At 43.0% G+C, this 26105-nt stretch overlaps 1 protein-coding gene across 4 annotated transcripts in view; it reads left to right on the top strand.

Annotated features, from left to right (window-relative positions):
• Window positions 1-26105, top strand: part of PTPRB (protein tyrosine phosphatase receptor type B) — a 117669-nt gene that overhangs the window by 81381 nt on the left and 10183 nt on the right. For all 4 annotated transcript variants that reach the window (XM_060025236.1, XM_060025234.1, XM_060025235.1 and 1 more), the window contains 12 exons: window positions 658-901; window positions 7386-7492; window positions 10367-10466; window positions 11306-11389; window positions 11490-11507; window positions 11630-11711; window positions 13279-13369; window positions 14112-14188; window positions 16103-16237; window positions 17529-17651; window positions 17838-18001; window positions 19536-19671. In XM_060025236.1, coding sequence (XP_059881219.1) covers window positions 658-901; window positions 7386-7492; window positions 10367-10466; window positions 11306-11389; window positions 11490-11507; window positions 11630-11711; window positions 13279-13369; window positions 14112-14188; window positions 16103-16237; window positions 17529-17651; window positions 17838-18001; window positions 19536-19671 — 1361 coding nt within the window. The remainder of the gene's footprint in view (window positions 1-657; window positions 902-7385; window positions 7493-10366; window positions 10467-11305; window positions 11390-11489; window positions 11508-11629; window positions 11712-13278; window positions 13370-14111; window positions 14189-16102; window positions 16238-17528; window positions 17652-17837; window positions 18002-19535; window positions 19672-26105) is intronic.

Below are 26105 nucleotides of genomic sequence, written 5' to 3'. Positions count from 1 at the left end.
CTGGGAAGTGTTCTGCATGAGGGACCAAATTCAAGCCAGGATTAAGCTGTACTCAAGATAACAGAGCAGGACACGGAGCAATTATCAGACTGGGCACGGCACGGGGAGCGTGCCTATGAGGCGACTGCTCTGGCCTCAGACCTGATTGCTCTTATCTCTTCCCCATTTCCCAGGTCATAGGGATCTCCTTATTCGCTCAGCTACAATGGTTATTGGCAAGGTAGAGACCTTTTCGAGTGGCTTGACTCTCACAGTGGGGAGTGTCCAACTTTCTGGAGTTACGGACACATTATCATTTGATACATGAGCCACCCTCTCGTTCACATGTATTTTCTTTCCTAGAAAAATGATAGTGTATGTGTGTGTGTGAGATTTGTGTGTGTGTGTGTGTGTGTGTGTGTGTGTGTGTCGGTGTAGATGAATATGCATATATAAAATTTTGTATATGCACTATTTATTTTTAATTTTTGCTTATTTTAGAAAAAGTGAATTAAATTAATTTCATTGGGAGAATTTCATAGCATCCTTTGAGATGACAGGTTCTGCACTCCAGGGATGACTAGAGATAGTGGGTGAGGAGGTAACCTCAGAAACCTGGTTAGACATGACTGAAGTCACAAGAAAGTCAGTGCTTCACTGTGGGTTTTCTCCCTCCAGGCAGTGATGAGCTGAAGCCAGAACAGCAGCACCCTCTGCCCTCCTACCTGGAATACAGGCACAATGCCTCCATTCGGGTGTACCAGACTGATTATTTTGCCAGCAAATGTGCGGAAAGTCCTGACAGCAACTCTAAGAGTTTTAACATTAAGCTTGGTGCAGAGATGGAGAGCCTGGGTGGAAAATGTGATCCCAATCAGCAAAAATTCTGTGACGGACCGCTGAAGCCACGCACGGCCTACAGGTTAGATGTGTTACCGTCATTTTGCTAGAAGGGACGTGCTCCATCACTGGGCGCTCAGCTATCTGGGCCTCTGATGCACACGAGCTCCTGTAGATTAATAACCTGCGTTACAAGAGTGCTCTACATTTTACTAGGTAATTTATAAAAGTTGTGTTCCTGCCTGCATTCACAGGTAATGTGTAAAGAAGGCTTTCGCATGGTGCAAAAGCTCCCATTCGTTATGTGAAGAATTGAAGGTTCTTAATAGATTGTCCTTTCTCCTAAAACTTCTCTAGTATGAATCAGACAATTTACTTACCATGTTAACAATTGTGAAAATGTCCAAATAGAAAGATTGAGTTCAGGGAGACTCAAGACATATGAGGTTTTATCTTCCACTTTTAGTGAGGACTGGAATTTACCTTCTAAGGCATAAAAGACGAAAGTGCTCTTTGGTCCAGATAGAACCCTTGAAGGGAAAGGCCCCTGAATGAGTGGAAGCACCCTCTCCTCCCAGTAAGATGGCAGATGAAAAGGAGCAGCTCTTTGGTTTGGCCCCAGGGAGCACTACTACAGCCAACAGGCCCTTCCATCTGTAGGAATTGTCTGTGCCCTTCATCTACACTATGCTCCCCGAAAGCAGGTGTAAGCATACACAGCCCCCCAAACCAGGATCCCCAAGAGATAGAGAACCTAGGCTTCCATCTTGGATATAAGGCCACAGGCATCCAAGATTAATACTTCTGCAGAGGATGTGCCTTCTCTGTTGGGTGTTGGCAGAGCTGATATCCAGCCAGTATGGCAGTCAGTCAGGTTCTCTATGGGCCAGTGTCCATTCTGGTCGGCAGTGTCCAGGTCTTATTAACACTTGCATATTTTGAGTATCACCCCTGAATTTCAGCAGAAACTTTTCTGCCAGCTCCAAAAGGAGACAGTGACACGGCATCATGTCATTCTTAGCCCCTCCCTTGCATCAACAAAGGCAGGCCAACAGTTGCCCTAAAACAGAGGACTCACTTTGAGCAGGAACTCTGTATAGCTACCTCTGCCCAGGACTCACCACAAAAGTGCTACTGCCACACAGCCAAGATTGGCACCTCCAAAGTAAACACACACAAACTTATTAGTGATATTTGCTTGAGGACAAGGCCATAGGAGCCTACCTGAAGGAGATGAGATCTCAGACAGAGCAAAGGAGAAATATAAAAGAGATCAGAATGCCGGGATCCTTTAGTTCCTATTAGAATCAAGAGTTGCCTCAGCTCCTTGGTCACTTGGGCTCCAGGAAATTTGAGGAAAAGTCTCCTAAGGGCTATTTTCTCTTTGTGGGTTGGAAAGTTGAGGCTGTTTTTGTTTGTTTTCTGGTTTGCTTTTTGAAAGAGAAGGAGAGAAGATGACTCATTACTATGTTTAAGAAAGAGAACAAGGGGCTTCCCTGGTGGCGCAGTGGTTGAGAGTCCGCCTGCTGATGCAGGGGACATGGGTTCGTGCCCCGGTCCGGGAAGATCCCACATGCCGCGGAGCGGCTAGGCCCGTGAGCCATGGCCGCTGAGCCTGCGCGTCCAGAGCCTGTGCTCCACAACGGGAGAGGCCACAACAGTGAGAGGCCCGCATACTGCAAAAAAAAAAAAAAAAAGAAAGAAAGAGAACAAGAAGCTAGAGAGAGTTCACGTGTGGACCAGGCCCCCAGTCTCCCAGCACACTCCTTCCTGTCCATCACGGCAGCCAAGGTCCTAGGAAGAGGCCCTGCAATTGGAGTTCCAGCACTGCCACTTTTCAGCTGTGTAACCTTGTAAATGGCATTTCAGTTCTCTAATTCTCACTTTCCTCATCTGCAAAACATCACAGGACTGTCCTGAGGAGTCATGTAGATGACAGATCAAACCTAGCCATGTCCCTTCTAGATTAAGGTCTTTCAGTGGTTCCCATTCATTTCCAGGAGCAAGTGAAGATTCCAGAGCAGGGCACACAAAGCCCCCGCCTCCTCCCTCCTGCCTGCCCCGCCAGCTTTGTCTCCCACCATTTGCCCCAAGTACACTCTGCCCTTTTGCCTTGCCCTGTTCCTCTGAGTTCCCTTAAATCTGGCTCTCTTAGACCCCTGAGCCTTTGCACATCCTTTTCACTCTATTTGGGATGCCCTCCACTCTCCCGTCTGACTGGTGAATTGCTTCATACACTTTAAAGGCCAGCTCAACCTGCAACTAGCCCGCGCCACCCCTGTTAACCCACAGCTGGGCAGTAGGGCCCTCAGCTACATTTCCACAGCACCCAGTCTCTACACCCCTCTAATCCTCCAGTTAGCAGTGGTTTTTAGCCCTTTGTTTAATAGCCTACCCTCTTCACTAGGCTTCAAGAGCTCACAGTCCAATAGGGGAGACAGACGTGACATCGGTCACAAAACAATATGGCAAGTACCGGGCACAAAAGAGACGCCATTAAGTGTTATGAACAAACAAGGAAATGAGCCAAGATGCTCTATGAAGGGTTACACATTCTTATTATAGCTTAATCACCTCCTGCCGCACTAATTTGTTTTCTAGGACACAGCTTCCTCTATTTCTCCACATTTCGTTCACTCCTGTGAACAGCATGCCAGGCAGATGATGCTTGATACGAGCACAGAGAACCGCACGCTGAGTGACCCCCGTGTGGCAGCTGCTGAACCCAGGCTCTGTGCAGGCTGAATTCTGCCTGTCTCACGACGATAATCACCATGGTGACCCTCAATGCTCTCAGGCATCTTTTTCTTCAGAGAGAATAGGTAGACAGGAAGGAACATGGAAAAAGAAAAATTAGGACTGAAAAGAAATGAGAAATGCTAGGTTTAGCTGATACGCAAGTTTATTATGTCAACGAATGTATAATGTGTTTCCGTTCATTGTTGGGTTCCTACTATCCGGGTATATAATTAGCGTTGTTCCATATGGGAAGAGAATGGGCGGATCATGATGGGTGAGAAGCAGTTTGGTGGTTGGGGAAGTGCTGATCTGTTTTTGTTTCTATTCTAAATAGAATAGCAATGTGACCACGATCAGGTTTCAGCTTCTCTTGACCTCATTTTCCTCAAATGAAGGAAATTGAACCACATGATCTGTAACTTTGTGCTATAGAATTCTGATTTGGGACACATTTAAAGTTGAAAAACTTACTATCAGATATCAGTTCATTAAAATAATCTTATATACATAAACAGAAGACATGTCTGTAAAATATGGGCAGAGATGTTGAAGGACATAAGAGGGGTATAGGTAAATAAATGCTATGAAGTTTCAAAAGGCTTCTTGAAGGAGGTATCATTTTGGCTGGGCGCTGAAAAGTAGGGAAGAATTTGAAACTATGGAGATAGAGGCAAGAGGAGATTCACAGTGCAGAGGCAGAAATACACAGATTGTTTAGAGAAGAGCAAATACTCCCATTTGAAAGTGGGGGTCGTGTAGAGGGGTAGTGGGGAAGACAAAAGCAGGAAGATAGGATGGGACAGGATTCTGAATAGGTGCTAATTGCTGGGTTAGGAGATGTGGTTGTGGTGTCCATTACTGGAAGGGTTTAAGGGCAGAGTTCCTGTGGACCTGCTAGTTTTAAGCCAAGCCTACAGTAAGTCATTATCTCCTTCCAGGGTTCCTAAAGGACCTTATTCATCTGCATCCATTTTGTACTTTGCGTTTGCACCTACGAATCCCAGAATTCCAGAGCAGGACCTGTCAAGGTTGTTATACCCAATGCTTTTATTTTCACAGTTGAGAAAACTGAGGCATAAAGAACTTTGGGGACCATTCACCTAATCAGTGACAGTGAGAGCTAGACCTCAAGCCCTGTGCTTCCTAGCCCAGGCCCTTTTTGCCACCCCTCCAACAGAAGTCACTGCTGTTAAACCAAAACTAAGCCAAGAGGAAATAAGAGAAAGAGAATTGGACTACGAGTCAGAAAGTCCTGAGTTTGGTTCTCTTTTACCAGCTTTCTCTATGATCTTGAGTGAGAAATGGAATCTCCCCAAGCTTCAGGTTCCAAATCTGTGAAATAATATCATAACCTTCTTATATTGGAGAGGTTGGAGATGGTCAAATAGAATCATATTTATAAAAGTTCTTCACACTTACAAATCACTATACAAATAAAAGAAACTGTTTTTAACATCTTTATTGGAGTATAATTGCTTTACAATGGTGTGTTAGATTCTGCTGCATAACAAAGTGAATCAGCTATACATATACATACATCCCATATCTCCTCCCTCTTGCATCTCCCTCCCACCCTCCCTATCCCACCCCTCTAGGTGGTCACAAAGCACCAAGCTGATCTCCCTGTGCTATGCGGCTGCTTCCCACTAGCTATCTATTTTACATTTGGTAGTGTATATATGTCCATGCCACTCTCTCACTTCGTCCCAGCTTACCATTCCCTCTCCCCGTGTTCTCAAGTCCATTCTCTATGTCTGCATCTTTATTCCTGTCCTGCCCCTAGGTTCTTCAGAACCTTTTTTTTTTTTAAGTTCCATATATATGTGTTAGCATACAGTATTTCTTTTTCTCTTTCTGACTTACTTCACTCTGTAGGACAGTCTCTAGGTCCATCCACCTCACTACAAATAACTCAGTTTCGTTTCTTTTTATGGCTGAGTAATATTCCATTGTATATATGTGCCACATCTTCTTTATCCATTCATCTGTTCATGGACATTTAGGTTGCTTCCATGTCCTGGCTATTGTAAATAGCGCTGCAATGAACGTTGTGGTACATGTCTCTTTTTGAATTATGGTTTTCTCAGGGTATATGCCCAGTAGTGGATTGCTGTGTCGTATGGTAGTTCTACTCTTAGTTTTTTAAGGAACCTCCATACTGTTCTCCATAGTGGCTGTATCAATTTACATTCCCACCAACAGTGCAAAAGGGTTCCCTTTCTCCACACCCTCTCCAGCATTTACTGTTTGTAGGTTTTCTGTTTTTTTTTTTTAAATAAATTTATTTATTTATTTATTTATTTTTGGCTGTGTTGGGTCTTCGTTTCTATGCGAGGGCTTTCTCTAGTTGCGGCGAGCAGGGCCCACTCTTCATCGCGGTGCGCGGCCCTCTCACCGTTGCAGCCTCTCGTTGCGGAGCGCAGGCTCCAGACGCGCAGGCTCAGCAGTTGTGGCTCACGGGCCCAGTTGCCCCGCGGCACGTGGGATCTTCCCGGACCAGGGCTCAAACCCGTGTCCCCTGCATTGGCAGGCGGATTCTTAACCACTGCACCACCAGGGAAGCCCTGTTTGTAGGTTTTTTTATGATGGGCATTCAGACTGGTGTGAGGTGATACCTCACTGAAGTTTTGATTTGCATTTCTCTAATGATTAGAGATGTCGAGCATCCTTTCATGTGTTTGTTGGCAATCTGTATATCTTCTCTGGAGAAGTGTCTATTTAGGTCTTCTGCCCATTTTTGGATTGGGTTGTTTGTTTTTTTGATATTGAGCTGCATGAGCTGCTTGTACATTTTGGAGATTAATCCTTTGACAGTTCCTTCGTTTGCAAATATTTTCTCCCATTCTGAGGGTTGTAAAAGAAACTCTTTTCATGGGAGAGACTCCTTTCAATGTCCAAAGGTATAATACATTAGCAACACACACCAACTCCTCCCCTCCCACTTAATGTGTGTTGACTGCTTGTTACCCTTTGGGGACATTGCACAATACCTCCATCAACAGTCTGTTATTCCTGGAAGTACCACTTTTGACTTGGAAGGTTTTTTTAGAGATGGAAATTGATGAGTATCAGCTTGAAGATGATACCTGGACCTGGGCATGAGTGAGAAGGAGAGGGCAAAAGGTCGGAACAATTTGTCCTGGCTGGTACTAATGTTGGTACTGCTTCAGCATTATTACAGGATGTGCCCAGATACTTTTGGGTTGAGCAAATCTAGATTTTTTTTTAAGGAAAAAAGAATCGTCCATTACTTTTCCTACAATTTAAATTAACCCTAGAAAAAGTTTTCCCATATAAACTGATCCTCATACTCTCAGTAAACCTATAGTCTAGGAAACTTCAGGATAGAACAGACTGAAGAGGTCACCCAAGCCAATCTATAACTTAGTGCAGGGCTGCTGTCCTACAGATTCCCTGAGAGCTGGTTCTCCAGTCTCTGCTTACACACCCTCAATGACTGGAAGCTCACTACCTATGAGGCAGCTCATACTCTAGATGTTAGAAAGTGATTTTTTGTTCCCATATCGCCCTATGACTTCAGCCTACTAAGCTTAGTTTTACATTCAAGAATGTAAACCTCGAGGTGATAGGGACTTATTCTTTGCAGTATATCCAGCTCCTGGACAGGTACTGGCACACAGTAGGGGCTCAATAAATATTTGATGAATAAATGAATGAATGCATGAATGCACGAACCCAGGGCTATCTGATTTCATAATTCATACCCTACCCTACATACATATTGACCAGGTGACCACCCTGTTTCTCCTTGACCCTACTGTGGTGAGTCACGAATTTGTACTTAAATAAATTGGTTTTCTTTTCAGAATCAGCATTCGGGCTTTTACCCAGCTATTTGATGAGGACCTGAAGGAATTCACAAAGCCACTCTATTCAGACACATTTTTCTCTTTGCCCATCACCACTGAGTCAGGTAAGGCTAACCTTTCCATCGACTTTACATAGTCTGCCAAACACCATGTCACCTACAAGAGCCTCTAGTGGGGAGATCTGGGGACTTGGCTGATGGTGGTAAGGGGAACATTTATTTTGCTTGGATTTTAATCTTTATATGATCATGGATTGATGTGGATTAGAGGAATTTCACAACTTCTGTAGCAGAATGGACTGAAAGGGGATTAATCGTGTAAAGAAGATAGAAAGAAATACCAGATTTTTTTTCCTATTAAACATGAATTTTTTAAAAAAACATTCAGATCAAGAGCTTGCACAGGCCAAAACAGAAGTAGGTACAAAAGGCTTTCAAGTCGATAGTGGGAATGTGTATATGAAATATATACATAGAAATGCATAGGAAAAAAAGACTAGAAGGAAAAAACACCAGAGTATTAATGATGAATATCTCAGAGTAGTGGGATTACAGGTGACTTTTTTCCTTTTGTTTATTATACGTTGCTTTTACATGATACAAAATGTTAACTTGGCTTTACATAAATTTATGTTAGAGGGAAAGCCTGAGTAATAATAGTCGCTAATTTTACTTTTCATCCTGTGGAGTAGCAGTTTTAAGCATTGTGCTTAGAATATACCTGATCCTCACTACCACCTTTTGAGGTAGATCCTATTATCATCCCCATTTTAAAGGTGAGGATTTGAGATACCAAGAGTTTATGTAACTCGCCCAAGATAGCAGAGCTGCAATTCTGGCCCTTTCTGCCTGACCTCTTAACCTCTGCACTGCTCGGATTCAGAATATTTCCAACATGCTGAGAATGGCTTTATTTTTTAGCACATTGTTCTTTGATACCATTATCTGCCCAGCCTTTCCCTGTACCCAGCCTTCCACAATGCTTGGTCTCAGGAAGTTCTTCTTTGTAGCTAAAACAGTCTCTCATGCTGTAGGACAAAAGATGACTCAGCCTCACAAACACTGCCATCTATTAATGCCAAATATAGGGATAATCTCCCACTTTTCAAACCAAAAAGGGATCAGAACACAGGAGGATTTAGATGTGTTTGCTTATAATTTAATGTTAAGTAAGGGATTTGTAAACACAATTCTTCCCTATTTAAATTATTGTTATACAACAAAAACTGTATGTAGTCCAATAAAGGAAGATAGTAAACATATATCCGAAAAAGAATATTAACCACAGTAAAAGAAACATGACTGTTGATTTGGTAAGTCTTGAAAAGCACATTGAATAAACAAATCCAAGGGCTTAAAATGCAACTTCAGAAATGGACTACTCCACAGACCTAAATGTAAGAGCTAAAATGATCAAACTTTTAAAAGAAAACAGGAGTAAATCTTTGTGACCTCGACTTAGGAAATGGTTTCTTAGCTATGATACCAAAAGCACAAGCAGCAACAACAACAAACTAGGTAAATGGGACTTAATTAAAATTCAAAACTCTTGTGCTTCAAAGGACACCATAAAGAAAGTGAAAAGACAACCCACAGAATGGGAGAAACTATTTGCAAATCATATATCTGATAAAGGTCAAGTATCCAGAACATACAGAACACTTACAACTCAATAATAAAAAGACAACACAATTTAAAAATGGGTAAAGGATGTGAATAGACATTTCGCCAAAGACAATACATAAATGTCCGATAAGCACATGGAAAGATGCTCAACATCATTAGACATTAGGGAAATGCAAATCATAACCACAATAAAATACTACTTCACACCCACTAGAATGGCTATCATCAAAAAGACAATAACAAGCGTTAGTAAGGATATGGAGAAATCTGAACCCTTATACATTGCTTGTAGAATGTATCAACAAAATGGTGTAACTTCTTTGGAAAACAGTTTTGCAGTTTCTCAAAATATTAAACCTAGAGTTACCCTGTGACCCAGCAATTCCACTCCTAAGTGTATACCCAAGAGAAATTAAAATAAAAACTCGTATATGGAGATTCATAGCAGCTTTATTCATAATAACCAAAAAAATAGAAAGAACCCAAATGTCCATCAATGGCTGAATGGATAAACAAAATGTGATATATCCACATAGTGGAATATTATTCAGCATAAAAAGGAATGAAATACTGATACATGCCACAACGTGGATGAACCTTGAAAACATGGTAAGTGAAAGAAGCCAATCACAAACAAAGCACATATTTATTACTCAATTTATTGTCCAGAATAGGCAAATCTATGAAGACAAAGTAGATTAGTGGTTGCCAGGGTCTAGGGAGAGGGAATGAAGAATGACTGCTAAGGGGCATTGGGGATTCTTTTAGGGGGGTGATGAAAATGTTATAAAATTGAATGTAAAATAATTGAATTGCGCGGTTTAAATTGGTGAATAGTATGGCATATGCATTATATTTCAATAGACTGTTTTTAAAATGGGCTACCTGTTCATAAACTCCCAGTGGCAGTATCGAACCAGATAATAAAAATGGCATTTCATTAAAATAATTCTGAGCCATTCACTGGATTTGCCAATGTCCCAGATGCTGTAAAACACGTTTCATACAAGTGAAATAGCATCTTTACCTTGGTGGCAAACTGCTGGCCTTTATCTCAAGTGCCCCAAAGCTTTACATACAAGCATAGATGAAGTCCCAAATTCCTTTATAAGCTGAACACCATTGACTCCAAAAGTATAATGACCAACCTGCTGTCACTTGGTAGTAGCCAATGTCTCATCTGTTCAGCTGCGTACCGCTTAGCCTTTCGATAGTAAATGCATTAGTGTGGCCATCGTTTGAATCCTTCTGTAATAACGTTCCTAGGGAGATAGGGTTCCAATAGCTATCTTACTGGTTCTTTAACACTAATTTTCCCACCTGGGTTTGTTGTTGCCCTCTGGATTATTGTAGAGCCTTTGTTTGGAGTTATTGAAGGTGTGAGTGCTGGTCTGTTCTTAATTGGCATGCTGGTAGCTGTTGTTGCCTTATTAATCTGCAGACAGAAAGCCAGGTGAGTACAAAGATCCCTTTGGCAATTGGGTCCACAATTTTAAAGATGCAACTGAAAATGCTCTTTAGCCTGAAAAGTAAGGAGGGGAAAATCATTTAATTTCTCCAGGTTAAATCACCTTTGTTTGTTCAGAAAAACAAGAATCAAACCCTAAAACCATGACTCACTTTTTTCAGCCTCTCTACATAACCACTGCTGAGTCTTGCCCTCACCAAATGACTGAGGGGCCATCTGTAGCCTCATTTGGATGTGAAATAGCTCCTTTGGCACAGGAAAAAAAAATCATGTGTGTGGTTCAGTTACCTCCCGAAGACAGAGATGTCTGCAAATTGTGTGCCCGAATACTTTTCTGAAATATGCTGAAAAGTATGGTTGACATCTCCATTTTGTGGCTCATATCTGCCATGCTAACTTAAGAAGGGACGAAAAAGAACTAAACAGCATGTGACCCCAGTGCCATGCCCTCTTCTCGTAGGGAATTTCTTTTCTTTGGCACGTCCTCTCTCTTCCAGTCGTGTCTTGCCTCTAAGGTTTACTCTGTGTGTGTGTGTGTTTATAGAAAGCTTTACTGAGAGTGTGGGAAGTGATTATGACCTGTAGCCAAAAACCAGAAGACAAATCTCCAGCTATTGCAGGATGGTTTCCGAGTGGGAAAAATCTATTTCTTCTTTATGTGCTCCCTCACTTTTCCCTCCCTCAAAGGGATGTTGGCTGAGTGTAAAGTATACACGTACTGAAAAATCCATATTTGCACAAACATGCACAGCCTTACCATAAATGGAGACATTTGTTTAAATTATTTCATAATCAGAATATAAGTCCTCTCCCTTGGGTTTCAGCCATGGTCGAGAAAGGCCCTCTGCCCGCCTGAGTATTCGTCGGGATCGACCACTGTCTGTCCACTTGAACCTGGGCCAGAAAGGGTGAGCACGTTTTCCTTCACTTCATTTATTGAAGGATGAGTTGACTGTATTACATGACATTTGCTAATGAGATCTTTCTCCTTTTGGCTTTTCTTCACAGTAACCGGAAGACTTCTTGGTAAGAGAGAGAACTCATTAGTTACTGTATTATCTGCTTTTGAAATGTAACTGGGGCTGGGTATGGCATTTTCCCTGTTCTTCAGTAATTTTCTTTTCCTTCTATTATGTTTTTAACTATAGCCCCATAAAAGTAAATCAGTTTGAAGGACACTTCATGAAGCTGCAGGCCGACTCCAACTACCTTCTATCCAAGGAATACGAGGTACAGCTCAGAGGCAGTGATGCTTTGGCACCCCTGGTCCTTAGCAGAATTTCCCTCCAAGCCTTCACTGTGGAATCGCAGGCTGATTGGGCTCAGGAGTTAGGTTGGCACTTAAGGTCTCAGCTGAGCATTCTTTTGTGCCTGAATCCATTCCCTGCACAATATACCACCTAGTCTCAGAGGCCATTTTGACCTCTGGAATAGTACAGCAGACAAAGCACTACCCAGACCAGATGGTAAGAAAGAATTGACAAACTTCAAATGCAAACCAATGCTGTCAGTTGTTTTTTTTTTAACATCTTTATTGGAGTATAATTGCTTTACAATGTTGTGTTAGTTTCTGCTGTATAACCAAGTGAATCAGCTATATGTATACATATATCCCCATATCCCCTCCCTCTTGTGCCTCCCTCCCACCCTCCCTATCCCACCCCTCTAGGTGGTCACAAAGCACCGAGCTGATCTCCCTGTGCTATGCGGCTGCTTCCCACTAGCTATCTATTTTACATTTGGTAGTGTGTATATGTCCATGCCACTCTCCCACTTCGTCCCAGCTTACCTTTCCCCCTCCCCGTGTCCTCAAGTCCATTCTGTACGACTGTGTCTTTATTCCTGTCCTGCCCCTAGGTTCATCAGAACCATTTTTTTTTTTTAGATTCCATATATACGTTTTAGCGTAGGTATTTGTTTTTCTCTTTCTGACTTACTTCACTCTGTATGACAGACTCTAGGTCCATCCACCTCACTACAAATAACTCAATTTCGTTTCTTTTTATGGCTGAGTAATATTCCATTGTATATATGTGCCACTTCTTCTTTATCCATTCATCTGTTGATGGGCATTTAGGTTGCTTCCATGTCTGGCTATTGTAAATAGAGATGCAATGAACATTGTGGTACATGACTCTTTTTGAATTATGGTTTTCTCAGGGTATATGCCTAGTACTGGGATTGCTGGGTCGTATGGTAATTCTATTTTTAGTTTTTTAACTAAAAAACAGAACAGAACCTCCATACTGTTCTCCATAGTGGCTGTATCAATTTACATTCCCACCAACAGTGCAGGAGGTTCCCTTTTCTCCACACCCTCTCCAGCATTTATCGTTTGTAGATTTTTTGATGCTGGCCATTCTGACCGCTGTGAGGTGATACCTCATTGTGGTTTTGATTCGCATTTCTCTAATGATTAGTGATGCTGAGCATCTTTCATGCGTTTGTTTTATACAGATTGCTGTCAGTTATTTAAGCTGGCTTTTTGCTGGCCTGGGAGACAATGTGGTTTGGTGAAAAGTGCCCAGGCTTTGGATTCAGTTCCCAGCTTTGCCACCTGTGTGACCTGGGGCAAGTGAATTATCCTGTCTGAGCCTCATCTGTAAAATGGAGATGAGACTACCTCCTGTGGGGCTCTCGTGGGGATCAGAGCTGATGCACAGAGGTTGGATAGGAGACATTCCACAAATGCAGCTAGTGTAACATATGGTTATAGGATTATGTATCTCAGGGACTGTCTGATTTGCCCTTTTCTATCTCACATTCTTCACCTGCAAACTTACTTTTGACCTAACAGGACCTAAAAGACGTGGGTCGAAACCAATCATGTGACATTGCACTCTTGCCAGAGAATAGAGGGAAAAATCGATACAACAATATATTGCCCTGTAAGTTTTGTGTTGAAATTTGTAATACTGTCTTCCTCTAGCCATTTTTTCTCTTTTCCACGAGTAAAATGGGGCAAAGCAATATGGTATAGCTGGATATGGGAGATCAGAGGCTCTGAAAGTCTTTAAAAAGAAATGACCTGTATGTTATTGCACTTCCCTCCAGGGAGATAACAACCAGCTGAGATTCCGGCTCTGAGAGGCCTCTTATGCTGTTGACACTTCACCATGTGGTCCTAATGCTTCTCCTTATAGAGGCCTAAGAGCAGTAACAGGGTTAACAATAAGGGCCAAGCTGGGTTTACTTAAAGTCTGTAGTTAGCAATTTTATATATATTTTTGTTTGTTTGTTTATTTATATATGTACGTATATTTATATGTTACCCTTACCCAATTAGGTGAAGCAACAGAAGGTAGTTTTTCTGGATTGTATTCATTCTAGCAGTGAAAGGGAGCTGGCCACTCCATCGGGCAAATGATATGGTATTACAAAGGAAAGCACAGAGGGGGCTTCAGAGAGCATTTGGCTCGTCTGCTTGTGTGTTTCTGGGCCACCTGTGCCACCAGAGGCAAGTGAGTGATCCTGTCTAAGCCTCATCTGCAAAATGGAGATGAGAATACCTCCCCTGTGGGGCTGTCAGGGGGGTCAGAGCTCACGCACATCAAATACCAAGCATTCTGTAAACAGTAGGGGAACCACCATGACTCGCTGACAAATCTCTGTCAATAAATTTCCTTGCAGATGATGCCTCTCGAGTGAAGCTGTCCCATGTGGATGATGACCCGTGCTCTGACTATATTAATGCCAGCTACATCCCTGTAAGTGAACCAACCACGGGGCCATGGTAACTGGGATGAAGCTTTGACGGGTGGCTATGCTGGAGACAACCCTCCTCCAGCACGCTCCCACCGTTCTTAGGTCTGGAAACATGTCAGTTTTAGAGAAAAAAAGAAAAAAAGATATGTCTGATTGCCGTAAAACACAGGCTGTCCTATTCAATCACTGCTAAGGCCCAGTTTTCAAAATGGCTATAGCCACATATGATTATAATGAGCCCAGGAGGCATTTTCAAAGGTCATTTTCGCTCTGCAGCCCTTAGTCAAGATTAGAGCTCCCTGAGGAAGCTAGACCTCCACGGCTAAGGCTGCCTAGCTAGGGAAGCTGATTCAAAGTTATGTGGATTTTTGAAAACCACAGACACAACTCAAAGGTTGTGTCAAACCTCTGGGCTCAGATTCTGGCTAGCATTTCGCCAGCTTCCTACAGCACCTACGGTGGAAAAAAGCTTTAAGGTCAGACAGACCCTGTTTGAATCCCATCTCTGCCCCTTGCTGACTCTAGGACCTCGGGCAAGTTATGTCAATTCTTTGGGCCTCCATTTCCTTTTCCAAAAAAAGTGAGGATAATATTTACCTCAAATAATCCTCCATTCACTCCATAAACACTATATAGTAAAGTGCTAACTGTAAGTCAGACTCTGAGCTGTGTACAAGGAGAGGGTCAGATGGAATCCTAACCCTCAGGGAACTCTCAGCAGAGTTGTGGCATCAGGAAATGACAAGGTGGGCGATGCCCTTGACAGGCTAGAATGGTGCTTCTCCGACATTAACATATATCCACATGATCTGCGGGTCTTGTTAAAATGAAGCTTCTGACGGGACTTCCCTGGCGGTCCAGTGGTTAAGACTCTGTGCTTCCACTGCAGGGGGCACGGGTTTGATCCCTGGTTGGGGAACTAAGATCCCACATGCTGCACGTCTCGGCCAAAAAAAAAAAAAAATGCGGCTTCTGATTCAGCAGGACAGGGGTGGGACCTGGGATTCCGTATTTCTAACAGGTTCCCAGATGATCCCTGTGCCACTGGTCTGAGGACCACTCTCTGAGTAGCGAGAGGCTATAGGTTGCTGCAGGAGCTTCTGGGACAACATCCTCCAACAGAAAGAAAGATAAAGGAAGGCTCAGCAGAGCAGGCACCATGCTGAGACTTGGAGGATAAATAAGGATTCACCAGACGAGAGGCAGTGGGTAGAGCGGGGATGGGGGCGGCAGAGGTGACACAGCGTAGAGGCCCTGAGGAGAGGCAAAGAGAGAAAGAGCTTTTACTGGGATCTGCAAGTAATTCCGCACTGCTGGAGTGCAGGATGTGTGGGTGAAAATATCCTAGCTCATAGAGTTGTGGTTACAATTAAATAAGATCTGTGAAAATCCTGACCCACAACATGTTATAGGGTGGATGCTCAATAAACAGTGCGTTCTCTTCCCTTAAGTTTCCCTTGCATGGTATCTCTTACCAACAACCCAAAGTCAAGTACCTGAAATGACTAAAACTCTTCTATGTTAAATAGGGAAAGAGCCTGATCAATGTTAGTTCCTCAGACAGTCCATACACACACACACACACACACACACACGTGCGCGCGCACGTACGCACAAGTATATATATTTACACTCATAATTGAGGGTGAAGTGTTATCTAAATTATTGCCTGAGTCCTCCACTGCCTTTAAGAATAAACACAACCTAATAAAAAACAACTTGGCTCTTAACAGTAGTTCAGTGTTCCGGCCTTTGTCCTTCCTGCTTCCAAGGCTTGACGCGTGTTAGTATCTTTTTTCTCAAGTCAGGGCCCTGGCAGAGACTTACATCTCACCTAATCTACAGAGCTAACCCTTTGTTTAGAGTTGTGAAGAGACCCGTTGTTTCTGACTCTCCACATTGTAAATTCATTGCAGGGCAACAACTTCAGGAGAGAATACATCGCTACTCAGGGACCTCTTCCCGGCACCAAGGATGACTTCTGGAAAATGGCGTGGGAACAGAATGTTCACAACATCGTCATGGTGACCCAGTGTGTGGAGAAGGGCCGAGTGAGTAAACGGTCTTCCTGACATACCAACCTTGCTTTCCTCCACCTGGTGTAATTCTACTCCCCATCTCCATCAGAAGTTAAAGACCAGGGCTTCCCTGGTGGCGCAGTGGTTGAGAGTCCGCCTGCCGATGCAGGGGACGCGGGTTCGTGTCCCGGTCCGGGAAGATCCCACATGCCGCGGAGCGGCTGGGCCCGTGAGCCATGGCCGCTGAGCCTGCGTGTCCGTAGCCTGTGCTCCGCAACGGGAGAGGCCGCAACAGTGAGAGGCCCGCGTACAGCAAAAAAAAAAAAAAAAAGAATAAAAAGAAGTTATAGACCATAAAAGCCAAGTAGGGGTCATGTAAGAACACTGTTAGTGAATTAAAACCACTTGGTTATAAAAGGCTCTATCGTAAACCCAGGTGATGCCCAATTCTGATTCTGGGTCTGAAGTTTCAGTCAAAGATGTTTGCATTTGACAACTGGGATTATCAGAAGCACCCATGACACAGAAGGATTACCTGGCCTCTCGTCTGCTCCATTCTCCGCTGTATGGAGAGAAGAGATAAACTGGCCGAGTCACTGGCGCTGTGCCTACTTTCAGGAAAGAAGGGGAAGTGACTTTTAGGCTGTGTCTGCAGAAACAAAGTAAGGTAGTTATCTGGGCAAACTAAGCAAACCTCTTGTACTGGCATTTATAATCCTCTACTTTGTATGGTTACTTTGAGGATTAGAAAGAGAGATTACATGAAGTGCCCAGTAACTGTGCTCAGTAATTATATGTCCACAGTCTTCTTTCGCCTGTCTCCACCTGTGAATGTGAGCTTGGCTCAATGTGCTGACTTTTCAAAGATCACATGGCACTGGACCCAGGTTGGGACAACGATATCAAAATATAAACAGAAAAGGGCCAGGGAGACAATGCCTTCCTCTTCGCAACTGGATCTTTCTTCAGAAAAACAAACAAAACCGAGAAATTGTAAGATATGGCTTATGTGCTAGTGGAATTGAAATGCTGAGGAACTCAATAAAAACTCAACAAAAGCCATAGAACACTGAACCTGAAAGGAAAATGAATCCGAAGGTTGGGGGTGGGGGGTTGCTCCTTGAACGGTGTCTCTCCTTCACTTGGAGCAGCAGCCCAGCTTCAGCCCTGGCCATGAGCAGGTTAATGCGAAAAAGATGGTCAGACTGCCTCAGCAGCTCACCCTGGATTCCAACTCAGGAAGACATTTCGAGGAGGGAAAGTACAGGTTCATGGAGGAGGCGCGTTTCTGGACTCACTTTTTTTTCTGCCCGCCTTCCTCTAGGTAAAGTGCGACCATTACTGGCCAGCGGACCAGGATTCCCTCTACTATGGGGACCTCATCCTGCAGATGCTGTCGGAGTCTGTGCTGCCCGAGTGGACCATCCGGGAGTTTCGGATATGCAGCGTATGTTGGTTTGTTTGACTTCGTTTAATAACGCAGCTTGGGCAGATGAAGAACACCTGTCAGTCCTATTGTCTGCTGGTTTCTCCTCCTGTAGTTTCGCTCATAGGAATCCCTGCATGGGCACGGTTGTCAAATATGAAGGTTTGCCTCGGGCCGTTCCTCTTATTAGTCGCTCTGCTCTTACAGGAGGAACAGCTGGACGCGCACAGACTCATCCGCCACTTTCACTATACGGTGTGGCCAGACCACGGAGTCCCGGAGACCACCCAGTCCCTGATCCAGTTTGTGAGAACTGTCAGGGACTACATCAACAGGACCCCGGGGGCCGGGCCCACCGCGGTGCACTGCAGGTACTCCGCCCCCCGGAGCCAACAAAGTGGCAGCCAGGAGTAGAAATAAGGGTGTAAGCCTGAAGAATCTAGTGGCTGGAGGATTTGTCTACCCAACCAGTCTACAGAGGCCCAGGGGATGTTCTTCCACCCTCTTCCACCCACTCCTCTCCAGCCTCATTCCTTTGCACTCTCACCCTCACTCTCCATCTTTCTCTCCCTCTTGCTCTTTTTCCTACTATAGCAAATGCAAAGTTCTTCTGTGACTGCCAGGTCCCCCATAATTAGGCCCCATCTCACCCCCCTATCCAAATGCCCAGAGACTCCCCTCCCACTGTAGCCAGGGAGGAGACAGCTCACACTCATCCTTGCCTCTTACCATTCTTACTCCTGGAATGGCCTTCTCTCTCTCTTCCACCTGTGTAAAACCTAACCAGCCTTCAGGATCCCTGCTCTAGACTCCCTGCCAAGTCAAGTGGTACTTGCCATATGTGGCAACCCAATTTTGCTCTTAAATTTCTGTTCTCTCTTGACTTGTCTTTGCTTCAGTCTGTGCGTCCATAAAATCAAGCTAACAAGCAGTCTGTCACTGTCTTTCTCCCTGGGGAGCCTGGTGTTTAGCTAATTAATGTTTGCAGAAATACTCTGATAGCCCTAACTGAATGGCACTAATAAATAAAGAGCAGGGAACTGCTACAGTAAGAGAAATGTCAAATGTACTCATTTTCTCCAAATCTGCCCAGCACCCTAGGAGCCCAGCTTTTATATGTCATTGGAACCCTGATGCTTTTAATAGGAACGTGAGGCTCTCAAGAGCTTCCTGCTTTCTAAAGAATGGTGGGCATTTTCACCCAATACCACTGAAAAACTGTTCTTCTTTATCTTAAAATATGTGCACCAAATCCCCAGGTTGCGCCATCACTTTAGGGAGCAATGTGACAATCCCTGGTAAAGCTGAAGGTGTTCATATTGCTGTGATCCAGCAGTTCTGCTTCTACATATCAACCCTTGAGAAATCCCCACACATGTGCACAATGATGTTCACTGCAACACAGTTTGTAATAGAGAAAAACTAAAAATGATCTCACTGTCTATCAGTAGGGAATGGATTAGTGGTGGTTTATGAACTCTACAGAAGAAATTAGATCTACATGTAACAATGTAGACAAATTTCAAAAATATATTCAATAGAAATGTTGGCAAAAGAATACATAAAACATGTTACCATTTTAGTAAATTTTGAAAACACACTGAAAGAATATATTGTGTGTGGATTTACATGAATATAGGAAAAGTATGAAAGCATGCATGGAAATGGTACACAGCAAGTCCTTACCTCTGGCAGGGTGGGAAGATGGAGGAAGGAAGGAGGAAAGATGGAAGGCCAGAGCCTTGGGTTGTATTTCTTTGAGAGAGCACATTGAGAGAAAGAAGTATTCCTATAGTCTCCTCTAACTTGGAAGGGAAAGGAAAGATGGTGCTAGAGTCTCTGGATGCAGTCCGGAAAGGCCAGTTTAATTAAAAAGGCTCAGTCTTTCTTTACGCTCTCTTCTAGTGCCGGTGTGGGTAGGACTGGAACCTTTATCGCATTGGACCGAATCCTCCAGCAATTAGATTCCAAAGATTCTGTGGACATTTATGGAGCAGTGCATGACCTAAGACTTCACAGGGTTCACATGGTCCAGACTGAGGTAAGAGTTCGGCTGAAGGACACAGACCAGCCTGTCTGTCTCCCTCCTCTAAAATGTCCAGGGTTTTAATCTGATAAGGGGAAAGAACTATGACTCTTTAGGAGAAGAAAGAGAATTGAATATTGATGTTTTCTGGGACTTTTTATTTTGAAACAAATTTCAGTGACCTTGAGGATGATGTATATTCTTATCTTTACTGAACTGGTTGCCCATCTTCTTTAGGTGGGTAGGAAGAAAAATGGATTTTTTTTTTTTAATCAATGCATTAACATGGGGAAAGGTCAGCTAGTTCATCATGAAGGTCATTTTAAGATAGGCTGGTGATTGAGCGCAAGAACTTCAGTTAGTAAAGAGAAAACAGATTCTAATCTCTTCTCTCCTTCAGCCCACCCCAGCTGCAACCCCACACCAAGGAGTGTACATTAATTGTGAAGGATAAATGCCTCCATTTATACAGTCCTTTGACATTTGCAGGGCATTTCTGAACATGTTATCTCATTAAGTTTTCACCAAAAAAAAAAAAAAAAAAAAAAACCAGATGAGAGAAGTATTATTTTCCATTTCCAGGTTAGAAAACTGAAGTTGAGAGGCTAAAGGGCTTTGCACAGTTATGAAGTGGCTGAGCTGGGACTTGAACCCTGTTCTAGAGAATCACAAGCCCTAAGCCCCACGTGCCCTGCCCCACAGCCTCAGAGTCAAATCTGTGTCCCCAGAGAGACCAAGCCTGTCATTCCTCTGTATCATTGCCTTACCAGGCCCAAGTTCTCTTGCCCTTGTATTTCCCAAGTAGCTCTGCAAAGTCCTCTATTAAAAAAAAAAAAATTGCCTATGGTCAAAAAGGTGAAAAGTTCTACATGCTACCATGTCCCCTGTTAGAGTCACAGGATACATGAAAGCTGTGCAGGTGGCCATGCTCCACAAAACAGAGATGTCCTGCAGCAAAGGCTCCCCTCGAGCTTGGTTGAGCCCACTATTGCTGAAACTGCTTTGACACACTTTGAGGGGTGTTCTTTTTTTTTTTAAATAAATTCATTTATTTATTTATTTATATTTGATTTTGGCTGCATTGGGTCTTCGTTGCTGCACGCAGGCTTTCTCTAGTTGCGGCGAGCAGGGGCTACTCTTCGTTGCGTTGCACGGGCTTCTCATGGCGGTGGCTTCTCTCTTGTTGCGGAGCATGGGGTCTAGGCACGCGGGCTTCAGTAGTTGTGGCTCTCGGGCTCTAGAACGCAGGCTCAGTAGTTGTGGTGCATGGGCTTAGTTGCTCTGTGGCATGTGGGATCTTCCCGGACCGGGGCTCGAACCCGTGTCCCCTGCATTGGCAGGCAGATTCCCAACCACTGTGCCACCAGGGAAGCCCCTGGATCCCCTTGTTGTATAGCACATATTAATATCCTGCAGATCCTCATATTCTGTTACACGTTTGGGAAAACACTGTCGTCATTGCCTCATACAGGCAGGGCCCACACCCAGGACCCTCTATCCCCAGTTCCATAATAAAATTTTAAATATTTTATTATGAAATTTTTAAAAAATACATGAAACTAGGGAAAATAGTATAATGAATGTCCATACCCCAACCTCAGTCTCTACAGTTATCAGTATTCTGTGTTGTTTTTGCATTTATAGCCCACATACACTGTTCCCCCAGCCCATGACCTCACTGGAATATTTTAAAGCAAATCCTACTAATACTGTGTATTTAAAAACATATATATTTAATATAATATATTTTTATATTTTATATATTTATATATTATGCATTATTAATAATATTATATCTTTTACTACATATATATTTTTACAGTTATATATATATTTTTTTACAGTTAAGAACTCTTTAAAAATCATGACCACAATACCATTATCACACCTAACAATTTTAATCATAATCCCTTAATATCATCTAATATCTAGTCAGTGTTAAAATATCCCTAATTATCTCAAAAATTGCTTCTTACACTTAGTTTGCGTTAGAATCCAAAGTCCATACATTGTGTTTGGTTGAAGTCTCTTTTAAATTTCTTTTCATCTATAACAGTCCTCCCTCTGATTTGTTTTCTGTGCCATTTATTTGTTAAAGAAATCAGTTCATTTTCCATAGATTTTCCCACGTTCTGAATGTGGCTGACTGCTTCCTCATAATGTATTCCATTTTTCATAACGTAAGGTAATGTATTCCTCTATTTCCCATAATTTTTGTCAGTGGGTCATTAGATCTAGAGACTTCATGAAGTCTGGGTTCCTTTTTACCACCACATGCTTCGTGGGTGGTGCTGAGTACTTCCTGTTGCATCATATCAGGAGGCAGTTCCTGTCTGTGTCTCTTCTCCATGCTGATGAAATGACAATGGTCATCCACTGTAACGTTTCCCATCAGCCTTTCACTTAACGGTTTTGGCAGCCACTGGTGACCACTGTCTGGCTCTGTTCTTTAATTAAGGGTTGTAGAATTATATCACACTATATCATAATTGTTTTCCTTCAGCTTTTTCCATAAGACTGCAAGTTCCTAGAGGGTAGGAACTTGTTTTCCTTTGCCCTAACCTCAATAGTTTTTTAATCTATTAAATGAATGAACAAATATCCTACAATTATGCTGCTAAAAAGTCAGCATCAATGTTCCATTACTAATTTGTTTTCATTTTCACAAACTCAAACCATACTTAATTTGTAATTTGGAGAAGAGGAGATTATCACATTATAAATAATCGCAAGGGGTGTGTGTGTGGCGGGGGGTGGGGTTCAGGCTCCCTGGTTATTGTCAGAGCTTCTTGGGCCATGTATCACTTCTGTACACCTGCTCAGAACTCTGGAGATGCATTTTGGCAAAGAGCAGGCACCCCCTACTGTAAATATCACTGGCTAACTTCCAGGGCAGGGGCAACACGATATGCCAAAGCTCTCCCTCCTCCTTGGACATAACTCCTCTTTCCCCTGTTCTCTTCCCCTTCTCCTCCTAACCTCTGTGGAGTCTATGGTTCTTGTTCTTCAGCCTGCCTTTTCAGTGTTCGAGTTCCCAAGGGTCTGTCCTCAAGGCACAGCTCTTCTTTCTCTCCATCTTCATTCTTTGTGATGTCCTCCACTCCCGTGGCTTTGGGAACCACGTAGGTGCTCACATCTCCCAAATCTCATTCTCCTTCCCCAGCATTCACCTGAGTACCTGCCTCCTGGGCAGTTCCACCAGGAAGCTTTACAGTCATCTCATCTCCAACTCAAAACCCTCAAAACCGAACTCATTATCTTTCTTTAAAAACGTAAACAACAGGGACTTCCCTGGCGGTCCAGTGGTTAGGACTCCGTGCTTCCATTGCAGGGGGCCCAGGTTTGATCCCTGGTTGGGGATCTGACTTCTGTTCCCGCAGTTCCCATAGTTACATCCGAGCAGTGACTAAGCCCTGTACATTCTACCAAGCATCTTTCTCCTTGTTCTAGTCTCTCACCCCTGCCTTTGCCCAGCTCTTCACTAACTCCCAGCGGGCCTTCGCAGTAGCCTCCTTGTGGCTCTCCTGCCTCTAGCTTCTGCCCTAACAGCTCCATCACCACTGCCACCACCAAAGTGCTCTCTCGCTGTGTCAACTCCCTGCATAAAAATCGTGGAAAGCTCTTCATTGCTTTAAAATGAAGCTCAAGCTCTTCGTAGCCTGGTTCCAACTTATTTCCCCAGTTTCACGTCATAACGCCACCCATCCCCACTGTTTTAGGGTCTGTCAAAATTAAGGAAGGCTTCCCTCTCTGGGCCAGAATCAACAATTCTTTTGATCATGCTGAATAAAGATTGCAATAAGATAGAAATTTTCTCTTTCCTTTTCCTTTATCAAACAAAATCCCAAACAATATCCAGATATTATCTGTCTTGCTTGAAGGCTCTGCTGAAGGTGGGCTCCTTCTACAGTCTTAGATGCTCAGAACCGGCACCGCTCACTTGGTTCTGAGAGTGAGTGCAAAGGGGTGCGATCCACAGCTGAGCCCTTGTGGGTGATGGTTCCAGCAAAGGAAAAAGGACATTCTGACATCCCCTGTATTACTTTTCTGGGTCCGCAGAGAGAGTCAACCTCAACTTTATTCTACGTTATTTGAGAGACAAAGGGGTGCAGGGCTTCACAAGTTTTGATAAATATATTAAAGAGCAAAGGTTTCTAAACAAGGAGGCATTAGACAGGGAGTTTGCGAGTGTGTCCCTCCTTCTTTTAGCTGCTGAGTGTGTCCCTCCTTCTTTTAGCCTGGCTTGGGGCATGTTTGCAGCCTGACTCTGAGAGAGACACTCAGACGGAGCAATAACTTGTTAAAGAACAATAGGTGATAGTAACTGTCCATCTATCTCATCTGCTTCCCACGAGGAGGAAACAGTGGGATGTTATGGGACTCAGTGCTCATTTGGGGGATTGTCCTGGAGTTTCCCATGACCTATGCACCCTACATTTTAACTACACTAGACTCCTCACAGCTTTCAGAATATATTTGAACTTTTGTGTTATTTACATCATTTGGAATATCCTATTTCTTTGCTCAAATTCTTAACAAATGTCGCTTTTTCTCTCTAGCTCCATATTTTCCTCCCTCCAAAGTGAACCTGATGGCTTCTTCTCATGTATGAAGCTTTATAAACAGTTCTGTCTTACGTTTATCACTCTATAGTTATTTGTCCACATACCTGCCCCTCTGCTAAACTGTGCATTCAGAGACCATGAAAGGCTATAAGTACAATCCTATAAATATTATCTCGTACTACAGCTATTGGTGAAGTTGAATGGAACTAAGGCTTCACCAGCTGGCTGGACATAGGAAAAATGATCTTTTATGATGTGAAGTTCATACATTAGACTTTATCTACTTTTCATTAAGAATAAAGTGGGACAATGAGGTATCACCTCACACCAGTCAGTATGGCCATTATCAAAAAGTCTACAAACAATAAATGGCGGAGAGGGTGTGGAGAAAAGGGAACCCTCTTGCACTGTTGGTGGGAATGTAAATTGATACAGCCACTATGGAGAACAGTATGGAGATTCCTTAAAAAACTAAAAATAGAACTGCCATATGACCCAGCAATCCTACTACTGGGCATATACCTTGAGAAAACCATAATTCAAAAAGAGACATGTACCACAATGTTCATTGCAGCACTATTTACAACAGCCAGGACATGGAAGCAACCTAAGTGCCCATTGACAGATGAATGGATAAGGAAGATGTGGCACATATATACAATGGAATATTACTCAGCCATAAAAAGAAACGAAATTGAGTTATTTGTAGTGAGGTGGATGGACCTAGAGTCTGTCATACAGAGTGAAGTAAGTCAGAAAGAGAAAAACAAATACTATATGCTAACACATATATATGGAATCTAAAAAAAAATGGTTCTTATGGACCTAGGGGCAGAACAGGAATAAAGACACAGTCGTACAGAATGGACTTGAGGACACGGGGAGGGGGAAAGGTAAGCTGGGACGAAGTGGGAGAGTGGCATGGACATATACACACTACCAAATGTAAAATAGATAGCTAGTGGGAAGCAGCCGCATAGCACAGGGAGATCAGCTCGGTGCTTTGTGACCACCTAGAGGGGTGGGATAGGGAGGGTGGGAGGGAGGCACAAGAGGGAAGGGATATGGGGATATAGGTATACATATAGCTGATTCACTTTGTTGTACAGCAGAAACTAACACACCATTGTAAAGCAATTATACTCCAATAAAGATGTTTAAAAAAGAGAGAGAGAGAGAGAAGCACAACAAAAAAATAATAATAATAAAGGAAAGTTTTAATAAAGCACAAGCCAGGGAGAAATTCAGGGTAGATTTTGATTCTAAAGTTTAATGCTTTCTTGTACTCCGATTTGACTGTATGTTTTCCAAAAGAAACCATCAATGTATTGCCCTTACCAGTAGGATAGACCCAGTATTTGACTGAAGAACATGAACTACCATTATTACTAGGTCAAGTATTGTAACTGCCTTTAAGATTTAAAGATCCAAGAACAAAGAAGAGAGATGAAATGTGAATAAGGAATAAAGGAATTCACAAGAAAAGAAGAAAGTGGGAAGCACATTAACAATCTGAAGGTTTTAGTAGTAATCATTTTCAAAGGGGTATTCTGTAGGGAAAAGAAGAATTTATATTTAAGACAAGGCAAATTAATGAATTTTAACTGGTTTCAAAGCCCAGGGTGGATCACTGTTGAAGAATTTATTAATAAGACGTAGCATAGAGGTACGAGAGCTCATTCACAGCCAAACTCTAAGTTCTCAAACTCATTTAGTATCCCAGTAGAATTGAAAATATGAATTATACTTTGGATGGGAGAAAACAGGGAAGTGTCAGTCTATAATTTGGTAGATTGTTTTCAAGATGACAAAAATGATTGCCTATACTAAAAACCATTTTCAGGAGAGTACTCTTCTTGAATTTTCAAGATCAAGGTGTCATAA

Source organism: Delphinus delphis, chromosome 11 (assembly GCF_949987515.2).
Source record: "Delphinus delphis chromosome 11, mDelDel1.2, whole genome shotgun sequence".
Lineage (NCBI taxonomy): Eukaryota > Metazoa > Chordata > Mammalia > Artiodactyla > Delphinidae > Delphinus > Delphinus delphis.
This window is presented reverse-complemented; position numbering and strand designations above follow the sequence as displayed.